Here is a 10984-nt window from a genome sequence, read left to right on the forward strand (position 1 = left end):
TTACTGGTTTATACTGGTGCAGGTGGCGGGAGGCAGCCCAGCGACAGCAGCAGCGTTACGGGCCCAGCCTGCGCCTCCTGCGCATCATCTACGAGCGCCAGTGAGGCCACGCCCACCCCGAGGCCACGCCCACAACCAGGCCACGCCCACCCCGAGGCTCCACCCCCAATAAAGGCTCCATCCTATGCCTGTGCATGCAAATGAGGGGGCGTGGTCAGTGACATCACGTGAGTCGGTGGGCGGGGCCAACGCTCTTTATTGGGGGAGGGCCCCTGGGAAGAAGGGCGTGGCTGGAGATGGGGGCGTGGTCTGGAGATGGGGGCGTGGTCACGGCTCATGTGATGTCATCGCTCCTGTTGGGGGGGTGGGGAGGGTCAATGGTGCCTTTTTGGCCCCTCCCCATTTTCTTTGGCTCCTCCCCCTTTTGGGCCACACCCACTTTGGCTCCACCCCCCACCCCGGGGCTCTCCTATTGGTTGGGCTGAGCCACGCCCTTCCCCCATTGGTCGGTTTAAGCCCCGCCCTCCCTTCTGGGCTCTCCCATTGACTCCTTTAGGCCACACTGATCACAGCCACCCATTGGTTGGCTGAAGCCCCGCCCCTCACTCTCATTGGCTGGTTGAGGCCCCACCCTCACCTCTGAGCTCTCCCATTGGTTAATGGTGTTCAGGGCTCTCTGATTGGCTGCTTTAAGCCCCGCCCCACCCTCTGAGCACTCCCATTGGCTGCTTTAAGCCTCACCCATCCCATCATCCCACTGGCCGATTTAAACCCCTCCCACCCCCTCCAGGCTCTCTCATTGGCTCCTTTAAGCCCCGCCCATTCAAAACACCTCCATTGGTCAATTAAAGTCCCTCCTCCTCCTCCCCCCACCCCATTGGTTGCTTTAAGCCCCGCCGTCACCTGTGCCGCACTCCCATTGGCCGGCGGGCTTCGCTCAGAGCTCTCCCATTGGCCGGGTGAAGCCCCGCCCCCTCGGCCCTTGGGTCGCTCCCATTGGCCGGGCGTGGCCATCCGGGCGCTCCCATTGGTCGGGTGAAGCCCCGCCCCCCCAGCAATGGGACACTCCCATTGGCCGGGTGTGGCCCCGCCCCCTGGGCCAACGGAGCTCTCCCATTGGCCGGGGGAGGGCAGCTCAGGGCACTCCCATTGGCTGGGTGAAGCTGAGGGCGTCGCCCAAGGCCCCCCATTGGCCACGGCGGGTCTGGAAGAGGCCGATCCAGACCCCCAGGGCCACGCCCCAAAGCCCCGCCCCCACCGCCGACCTCACCACGTCTGAGGGGGGGGGAAGGGAGAAACAGGTCAGGGACCCCCAAAAATGGATTTGGGACCCCAAAAAACCCCAAAAACCACCCAAAATACCCCCAAAAACCACTCTGGGACCACCAAAAACCATCCTGGGACCCCCAAAATCCACCCTGGGAACCCCAAAAATACCCCCAAAACCACCCTGGGAACCCCAAAATCCCCCCCAAAATCCCCCCCAAAATCCACTCTGAGAGCCCCAAAATCCATCCTGGGACCCCAAAAACCATCCTGGGAACCCCAAAACCCCCCCCCAAAACCATCCTGGGAACCCCAAAAATGGATTTGGGACCCTCAAAAACCCCAAAAACCACCCAAAAACCACCCTGGGAACCCCAAAATCACCCCCAGGGCCACGCCCCACAGCCCCGCCCCCACCGCCGACCTCACCACGTCTGGGGGGAGAAAAAGGGGTCAGGGACCCCCAAAAATGGATTTGGGACCCCCAAAAACCCCGAAAACCACCCTGGGAACCCCAAAAACACCCCCAGGGCCACGCCCCAAAGCCCCGCCCCCACCGCTGACCTCACCACGTCTGGGGACAGAGGGGACCAAAAAACGGCTCAGGGACCCCCAAAAATGGATTTGGGACCCCAAAACCCCCAAAACCACCCAAAATCCACCCTGGGAACCCCAACCCCACCCCCAGGGCCACGCCCCAAAGCCCCGCCCCACCGCCGACCTCACCACGTCTGGGGGAGAAAAAGGGTCAGGGACCCCAAAAATGGATTTGGGACCCCCAAAAACCCCTAAACCATCCTGGGAACCCTAAAATCCACCCTGGGAACCCCAAAATTCCCCTCCAGGACCCCCCAAATCCCCTCAGGCCCCCAAATCCCCCAGGACCCCCAAATCCCCCTCAGGACCCCCAAATCCCCTCCAGGACCCCCAAATCCCCCTCAGGACCCCCAAATCCCCCCAGGCCCCCAAATCCCCTAAATCCCCCAGGACCCCTCCAATCCTCCCCCAATCCCCTCAACTCTCCCCAAACACCCCAGGACCCCCAAATCCCCCAGGCCCCCCAAATCCCCCAACTCCCCCATTCCTCCCCAAATCCCCCCAGGCCCCCCAGGACCCCCAAATCCCCTCCAGGCCCCCACAAATCCCCCAGGCCCCCAAATCCCCCTCAGGACCCCCAAATCCCCCCAGGACCCCCAGGCCCCCCAAATCCCCCAGGCCCCCGAACTCACAGCGCTTGATCTGTTGTTGTTCCCCGAACGGGGGGGCCCAAAAAGCCTCTCGGAAGAACCAAAGCACGTTCACCACCCACAGGAAGGGCAGCAGCAGGAACCCCCCTGGCACCAAAATCAGCACAAAATCAGCACAAAAAACAGCCCAAAATCAGCACAAAATCAGCCCCAAAATCACCCCAAAATCAGCACAGAAATCAGTCAAAATCACCCCAAAATCAGCACAAAAAACAGCCCAAAATCAGCCCCAAAATCAGCCCCAAAATCACCCCAAAATCAGCACAGAAATCAGTCAAAATCACCCCAAAATCAGCACAAAAAACAGCCCAAAATCAGCACAAAATCAGCCCCAAAATCACCCCAAAATCAGCACAGAAATCAGTCAAAATCACCCCAAAATCACCCCAAAATCACCTCAAAATCAGCACAGAAATGGGTCAAAAATCAACCCAAAATCAGCCCAAAATCAGCTCCAAATTCCCCCAAAAATCAGCCCCAAACCCGACCAAAATTAATCCAAAAAACAGCCCCAAATTCAGCCCAAACTGACCCAAAAATCAGCCCCAAATCCAGACCAAATTCACCCAAAAATCAGCCCCAAATCCCACCCAAATTCACCCAAAAATCAGCCCCAAATCCCCCCCAAATCTGACCCCAAAATCCACTCCAACTTGACCCAAAAATCAGCCCCAAATCCCCCCAAATTCACCCAAAAATCAGCCCCAAATCCCCCCAAAAATCAGCTCCAAATCCACCCAAAACTGACCCAAAAATCAACCCCAAATCCACCCAAAAATCAGCCCCAAATCCCACCCAAAACAGACCCCAAAATCCAGTCCAAACTGACCCAAAAATCAGCCTCAAATTGACCTAAAAATCAGCCCCAAATCCCCCCAAAAAATCAGCCCCAAATCCCCTCGAAATTCACCCAAAAATCACCCCAAATCCCACCCAAATTCACCCAAAAATGAGCCCCAAATCCCCCCCAAAAATGAGCCCCAAATCCCACCCAAAACTGACCCCAAAATCCAGTCCAAACTGACCCAAAAATCAGCCCCAAATTGACCCAAATTCACCCAAAAATCAGCCCCAAATTGACCCAAATTCACCCAAAAATGAGCCCCAAATTCCACCAAAAATCCAAAAATGAGCCTCAAATTCAACCCAAATCCCCCCAAAAATGAGCCCCAAATCCACCCAAAAAGGAGCCCCAAATCTTGCCCAAATTGACCCAAAAATGACCCCAAATCCCACCCAAGTTCACCCCAAAATCAGCCCCAAATCCCCCCAAAAATGAGCCTCAAATTCAACCCAAATCCCCCCAAAAATGAGTCCCAAATCCCACCCAAACTGACCCAGAAATGAGTCCAAATTTAACACAAAATCAGCCCCAAATCCAACCAAAACTCAGCCCCAAATCCCCCCCAAATTCACCCAAAAATCCAGTCCAAATTCACCCAAAAATCAGCCCCAAATCCCCCCAAATATGAGCCCCAAATCCCTCCCAAATTCACCCAAAAATCAGCCCCAAATTCCCCCCAAAAATGAGCCCCAAATCCACCCAAAAATGACCCCAAAATCCAGTCCAAACTGACCCAAAAATCAGCCCCAAATCCCACTCAAATTCACCCAAAAATCAGCCCCAAATCCCACCCAAATTCACCCAAAAATCCAGTCCAAATCGACCCAAAAATCAGCCTCAAATTGACCCAAGTTCACCCAAAAATCAGCCCCAAATCCCCCCAAATTCGACCCAAAAATCACCCCCAAATTCCCCCAAATCTGACCCCAAAATCCAGTCCAAATTCACCCCAAAATGAGCCCCAAATCCTTCCCAAATTGACCCAAAAATCAGCCCCAAATCCCCCCCAAATTGACCCAAAAATCAGCCCCAAATTGCCCCAAATCTCCCCCAAATTGACCCCTCCCCCCCGGCTGGTTGGGGGTCAAAGGTCACTGACCCCGGAAGTACTTCCGGCACAGCTCCAGCTTCTCCTCGTTGGACACGCGGTCCAGATTCATCTGCGGGACCAGTTTGGACCAGTATAGACCAGTAAAAACCAGTACGGATCAGTACCCTCCCAATTCGTCCCAGGGACCCCCCAGTGCCCCCCAATCCCCTCCCAGTGCCCCCCAATCCCCTCCCAGTGCCTCCCAGTGCCTCCCAGTGCCCCCCAATCCCCTCCCAGTCCCTCCCAGTCCCTCCCAGTCCATCCCAGTCCCTCCCAGTGCCCCCCAATCCCCTCCCAGTCCGTCCCAGTCCCTCCCAGTCCCTCCCAGTGCCGGTACCGTCGCTGCCGCCGCCGGTTCCTGTTTCCGGCCACGCCCCCTGACGACACTTCCGGCCGCTCCCCGGGATATCTCGCGAGAGTTTAAGCTGAGGGAGGGACTGGGAGGGGATTGGGGGGCACTGGGAGGGAATGGGACTGAACTGGGAGGGACTGGGAGGGAATTGGGAAGAACTGGAAGGAACTGGGAGGGGATTGGGAAGAACTGGAAGGAACTGGGAGGGGATTGGGGGGCACTGGGAGGGACTGGGAGGGGACTGGGAGGGACTGGGAGGGGATTGGGAGGCACTGGGAGGGACTGGGACCGAACTGGAAGGAACTGGGAGCGACTGGGAGGGTTGGAAAACCAAAGAGGGCGTGGCTATGCAAATTACCACCATGAGGGCGTGGCTATGCAAATGAAGGGACGTTTAAACCCTCCGGTCTCCGTATGCAAATGAGGGACATGCAAATGACGGTCATGCAAATAAGGGATATGCAAATGAAACGCATGCAAATGAGCGGGGGCCCTGCGGACCAATGGGCGCTCGGCGCGGTGACGTCACTGCACGGCGCGGCGTGTGCGCGGTGACGTCAGCGAGGCAGCCATGGCGGCCCCGCGGGTGTCGCTGGAGGCGCTGCGGGAACCGCTGGGGCTGATGCGGGCCCTGCAGGCCGTGAGGGCTCCAACTGGGCAAACTGGGAGCACTGGGATGGACTGGGAGGGCATTGGGATGGACTGGGAGTGACTGGGAGCGACTGGGAGCGGTTATACTGGGACCATACTGGGACATACTGGGACAGACTGGGGCTGATCCGGGCCCTGCAGGCCGTGAGGGCTCAAACTGGGCAAACTGGGAGCACTGGGAGCCACTGGGAGGGCATTGGGGTGGATTGGGAGCGACTGGGAGCGACTGGGAGCGGTTATACTGGGACATACTGGGGCATACTGGGACATACTGGGACATACTGGGACATACTGGGGCTGATCCGGGCCCTGCAGGCCGTGAGGGCTCCAACTGGGCAAACTGGGAGCACTGGGATGGACTGGGAGCCACTGGGAGCGACTGGGAGCGACTGGGAGCGGTTATACTGGGACATACTGGGACATACTGGGACATACTGGGCCATACTGGGACATACTGGGGCTGATCCGGGCCCTGCAGGCCGTGAGGGCTCCAACTGGGCAAACTGGGAGCACTGGGATGGACTGGGACACCCTGAGAGGGGATTGGGGTGGATTGGGAGCGACTGGGAGCGACTGGGAGCGGTTATACTGGGACATACTGGGACATACTGGGACATACTGGGGCTGATCCGGGCCCTGCAGGCCGTGAGGGCTCCAACTGGGCAAACTGGGAGCACTGGGAGCCACTGGGAGGGGATTGGGATGGACTGGGAGCACTGGGATGGACTGGGAGGGATTGGGATGGACTGGGAGCGACTGGGAGCGGTTATACTGGGACATACTGGGGCATACTGGGACATACTGGGGCTGATCCGGGCCCTGCAGGCCGTGAGGGCTCAAACTGGGCAAACTGGGAGCACTGGGAGGGGATTGGGATGGACTGGGATGGACTGGGAGCGACTGGGAGCGGTTATACTGGGACATACTGGGACATACTGGGACATACTGGGACATACTGGGGCTGATCCGGGCCCTGCAGGCCGTGAGGGCTCCAACTGGGCAAACTGGGATGGACTGGGAGCCACTGGGACACCCTGGGAGGGGACTGGGAGCGACTGGGAGCGGTTATACTGGGACATACTGGGACATACTGGGACATACTGGGACATACTGGGACATACTGGGGCTGATCCGGGCCCTGCAGGCCGTGAGGGCTCAAACTGGGCAAACTGGGAGCACTGGGAGCCACTGGGAGGGGACTGGGAGCGACTGGGAGCGGTTATACTGGGACATACTGGGACATACTGGGAGGGGACTGGGATGAACTGGGAGGAACTGGGATGGACTGGGAGCCACTGGGAGGGACTGGGAGGGACTGGGAGTAACTGGGAGGGGATTGGGGGGCACTGGGCATACTGGGAGGGATTGGGAGGGACTGGGAGGGGATTGGGGGGCACTGGGAGCAACTGGGACAGACTGGGAGCGACTGGGAGGGACTGGGAGTGGTTATACTGGGCATACTGGGAGGGACTGGGAGGGGATTGGGATGGACTGGGAGGCACTGGGACAGACTGGGACACACTGGGAGCGACTGGGAGGGACTGGGAGTGGTTATACTGGGCATACTGGGAGGGACTGGGAGGGCCCCGCAGGCGGTGAGGGGGTTGTACTGGTTATACTGGGACATTTTTAATGAATTTGGGGTCATTTTTAATGAAATTTGGGTCATTTTTACCAAATTTGGGGTGTTTTTTCCCAGATTTTGGGTCATTTTTTATGATTTTGGGGTCATTTTTAATGAATTTGGGGTAATTTTTAATGAATTCTGGGTCGTTTTCAATCAAATTTGGGCTGTTTTTACCAAATTTGGGGTCATTTTTAATGATTTTGGGGTCATTTTTACCAAATTTGGGGTAATTTTTAATGAATTTTGGGTCATTTTTAATGATTTTGGGTCATTTTTAATGAATTTGGGGTCGTTTTTAACCAATTTGGGGTCATTTTTTATGATTTTGGGGTCATTTTTATCCAACTTTGGTTCACTTTTAATGAATTTTGGGTCATTTTAAATGAATTTTGGGTCATTTTTAATGAAATTTGGGCCGTTTTTACCAAATCTGGGGTGTTTTTTCATGAATTTTGTATCATTTTAACCGATTTTGGGCTGTTTTGTTCAGTTTTTCTCGGTGCTGGCATTCTCCACCCTGGGCGGGTTCGGATGAATTTGGGGTCATTTTTAACGAATTTCGGGTCATTTTTAACGAATTTTGGGTCATTTTTAATGATTTTTGGGTCATTTTTAATGAATTTGGGGTCATTTTTAATGATTTTGGGGCCATTTTTAATGATTTTGGGGTCATTTTTAACCAACTTTGGTTCATTTTTAATGAATTTTGGGTCATTATTAATGAATTTTGGGTCATTTTTAACGATTTTGGGGTCATTTTTACTGATTTTGGGGTGTTTTTTCCCGAATTTTGTGTCATTTTAACCGATTTTGGGTCATTTTGTTCAGTTTTTCTCGGTGCTGGCGTTCTCCACCCTGGGCAAGTTTGGTTGAATTTCGGGTCATTTTTAACGAATTTTGGGTCATTTTTACCCAATTTGGGGTCATTTTTAACGATTTTGGGGTTGTTTTTAATGATTTTGGGGTCGTTTTTATCCAACTTTGGTCCCTTTTTAATGAATTTTGGTCCCTTTTTTATGAATTTTGGGTCATTTTCAATGAAATTTGGGTCGTTTTTACTGATTTTGGGGTGATTTTTCCCGAATTTTGGGTCATTTTGGGCTGTTTTGTTCAGTTTTTCTCAGTCTTGGCCTTCTCCACGCTGGGCGGGTTCGGATGAATTTTGGGTCATTTTCAATGAAATTTGGGTCATTTTTACCAAATCTGGGGTCGTTTTTCACTAATTTTGGGTCATTTTAACCGATTTTGGGCCGTTTTGTTCAGTTTTTCTCAGTCTTGGCCTTCTCCACGCTGGGCGGGTTCGAGGGCTCGGTCTCGTTCCTCGTCAGCTGCGCCGGCCAATCCAACGTCTCCGTCTCCGCCCCCTTCGCCTTCCCCTTCAGGTGATTGGCTGAGGGATGGGGGAGGGCGGGGCCTCCCGAGGGGCAGGGCCAAAGGGGGAGGGGCCAAAGGGGGAGTGGGAGGGGCCAAGGTGGGACCTGGAGGGTCCAGGTGAGATCCAGGAGGGTCCAGGTGGGCCCTGGAGGGTCCAGGTGAGATCCAGGAGGGTCCAGGTGGGCCCTGGAGGGTCCAGGTGAGATCCAGGAGGGTCCAGGTGGGACCAGGAGGATCCAAGGTGGGACTTGGAGGGTTCAGGTGAGGTCTGGGTGGGTCCAGGTGAGATTCAGGTGGGACCTGGAGGGTCCAGGGGGGACCTGGAGGGTCCAGGTGAGCTCCAGGTGGGACCTGGAGGATCCAAGGTGGGACTTGGAGGGTCCAGGTGAGCTCCAGGTGGGACCTGGAGGGTCCAGGTGGGACCAGGAGGGTCCAGGTGAGGTCCAGGTGGGACCAGGAGGGTCCAAGGTGGGACCAGGAGGGACCAGGTGAGGTCCAGGTGAGACCAGGAGGGTCTAGATGAGACCTGGAGGGTCCAGGTGAGGTCTGGGTGGGTCCAGGTGAGATTCAGGTGGGACCTGGAGGGTCCAGGTGGGACCAGGATGGTCCAGGAGGGTCCAGGTGAGGTCCAGGAGGGTCCAGGTAGGACCTGGAGGGTCCAGGTGGGCCCAGGAGGGTTCAGGTGAGCTCCAGGTGTGTCCAAGGTGAGATCCAGGTGAGGTCCAGGAGGGTCCAGGTGAGGTTCAGGTGGGACCTGGAGGGTCCAGGTGAGCTCCAGGTGAGAGCAGGTGAGGTCCAGGTGAGGTCCAGGAGGGACCAGGTGAGCTTCAGGTGAGCTCCAGGTGAGATCCAAGTGAAACCAGGAGGGTCCAGGTGAACTCCAGGTGGGACCAGGAGGGTCCAGGACGGTCCGGGTGAGGTCCAGGTGAAACCAGGAGGGACCAGGAGTGTCCAGGGTGGGAACTGGAGGGTCCAGGTGGGCCCAGGAGGGTTCAGGTGGGCCCAGGAGGGTTCAGGTGAGCTCCAGGTGTGTCCAAGGTGAGATCCAGGTGAGGTTCAGGAGGGTCCAGGTGAGGTTCAGGTGAGGTCCAGGAGGGTTCAGGTGGGACCAGGTGAGATCCAGGTGAAACCAGGAGTGTCCAGGTGGGACCAAGAGTGTCCAGGTGAGATCCTGGTGGGAACAGGAGGGTCTAGATGAGACCAGGAGGGTCCAGGTGAGCTCCAGGTGAAACCAGGAGGGTCCAGGTGAGCTCCAGGTGGGACCAGGAGACTCCAGGTGAGATCCAGGTGAAACCAGGAGAGTCCAGGTGAGCTCCAGGTAAGACCTGGAGGGTCTAGGTGAGGTCCAGGTGAAACCAGGAGGGTCCAGGTGAGATCCAGGTGTGTCCAGATGTGACCAGGTGTGACCAGGTGAGCTCCAGGTAAGGTCCAAATGGGACCAGGGGGGTCCAGGTGACTTCCAGGTGTATCCAAGGTGGGACCAGGAGTGTCCAGGGTGGGACCAGGAGGGTCCAGGTGAGTTCCAGGTGGGACCAGGAGGGTCCAGTTGAGATCCAGGTGAGGTCCAGGTGAGACCAGATGTGACCAGGTGAGCTCCAGGTGTGACCAGGAGGGTCCAGGTGAGATGCAGGTGTGTTCAGGTGTGACCAGAAGAGTCCAAGGTGGAACCAGGAGGGTCCAGGTGAGCTCCAGGTAGGACCTGGAGGGTCCAGGTGTGACCAGGTGAGCTCCAGGTGGGACCAGGAGGGTCTAGGTGAGCTCCAGGTGAGGTCCTGGTGTGACCAGGAGGGTCCAGGTGAGATCCAGGTGGGGCGTGAAATGTCCAGGTGAGGTCTGGGTGGGACCAGGTGAGATCCAGGTGGGACCAGGAGGGTCCAGGTGAGATCCAGATGGGACCAGGAGTGTCCAGGTGAGCTCCAGGTGAGATCCAGGTGGGACCTGGAGGGTCCAGGTGAGCTCCAGGTGAAACCAGGAGGGTCCAGGTGAGGTCCAGGTGTGCTCAGGTGACCTCAAATGACCTCAAATGACCCCAGCTGACCCCTCCCCCGTGTCCCCCCCCCCAGGCTGCACCTGTCGACGTTCCAGCCCTCCCTGCCCCAGCTGTGCAACCACACCTGGCCCAGGGACGTTCACCTGGTGGGAGACTTCGCCCCCCCCTCGCGCTTCTTCCTGGCCGTGGCCGTGGGGGGCTTCCTGCTGGCCCTGGGGGGCCTGGGGGGCTACCTGGCCTACCTGCACCTCTACAGGGCCCCTGGGGCCCGCCTGCCCCTCCTGGTGGGTCTGGGGGGCAAATTTGGGGGTTAGGGGCCTAAAATGGGATTTGGGGGGGTTTGAGGAGTCCCAGGTGGGTCCCAGGTGGGTCCCAGGTGAGGTTTGGGGGGTCCCAGGTGGGGTTTGAGGGGTCCCAGGTGGGGTTTGGGGGGTCCCAGGTGGGCCTGTGTTGGGGGTCCTAGGTGGATCTTAGGGGGTCCCAGGTGGATTTGGGGGGTCCCAGGTGGGTCCCAGGTGGGGTTTGGGTGGTCCCAGGTGGGTC

General features: G+C 57.0%; 2 protein-coding genes across 2 annotated transcripts; one reads left to right on the forward strand and one right to left on the reverse strand.

Annotated features, from left to right (window-relative positions):
- Positions 1-274: 274 nt before the first annotated feature.
- PSENEN (presenilin enhancer, gamma-secretase subunit) lies at positions 275-4898 on the reverse strand. The gene is made up of 5 exons (XM_050305923.1): positions 4785-4898; positions 4457-4517; positions 2496-2600; positions 904-1275; positions 275-353 (listed from the first exon to the last, which is right to left on the reverse strand). Exons 2-4 carry the CDS (start codon positions 4515-4517, stop codon positions 1136-1138), a joined length of 306 nt encoding a protein of 101 aa, XP_050161880.1. The 5' UTR covers positions 4785-4898; the 3' UTR covers positions 275-353; positions 904-1135.
- A 442-nt stretch (positions 4899-5340) lies between these two features.
- On the forward strand, positions 5341-10725 carry LOC126634999 (synaptophysin-like protein 1; the record flags this gene model as incomplete). Its single annotated transcript, XM_050305924.1, has 4 exons — positions 5341-5439; positions 7906-7923; positions 8359-8459; positions 10515-10725. Coding segments are annotated over exons 1-4 (399 nt in total), but the record flags the coding sequence as incomplete, so codon positions are not given.
- Positions 10726-10984: the final 259 nt, after the last annotated feature.

The sequence above is a fragment of the Myiozetetes cayanensis genome, unplaced genomic scaffold, assembly GCF_022539395.1.
Source record: "Myiozetetes cayanensis isolate MyiCay16 unplaced genomic scaffold, myiCay2020 scf1033, whole genome shotgun sequence".
NCBI lineage: Eukaryota > Metazoa > Chordata > Aves > Passeriformes > Tyrannidae > Myiozetetes > Myiozetetes cayanensis.

Excerpts from the sequence above, each read along its gene's own strand:
- PSENEN (XM_050305923.1), bottom strand. The coding sequence starts at position 4,517 with ATGAATCTGGACCGCGTGTCCAACGAGGAGAAGCTGGAGCTGTGCCGG. Across the intron at positions 2,601-4,456 it reads GTGCCGGAAGTACTTCCGGG|GGGGGTTCCTGCTGCTGCCC; the intron begins GTCAGTGACCTT and ends TTTTGGTGCCAG. Across the intron at positions 1,276-2,495 it reads ACAACAACAGATCAAGCGCT|ACGTGGTGAGGTCGGCGGTG; the intron begins GTGAGTTCGGGG and ends CCCCCCCCTCAG.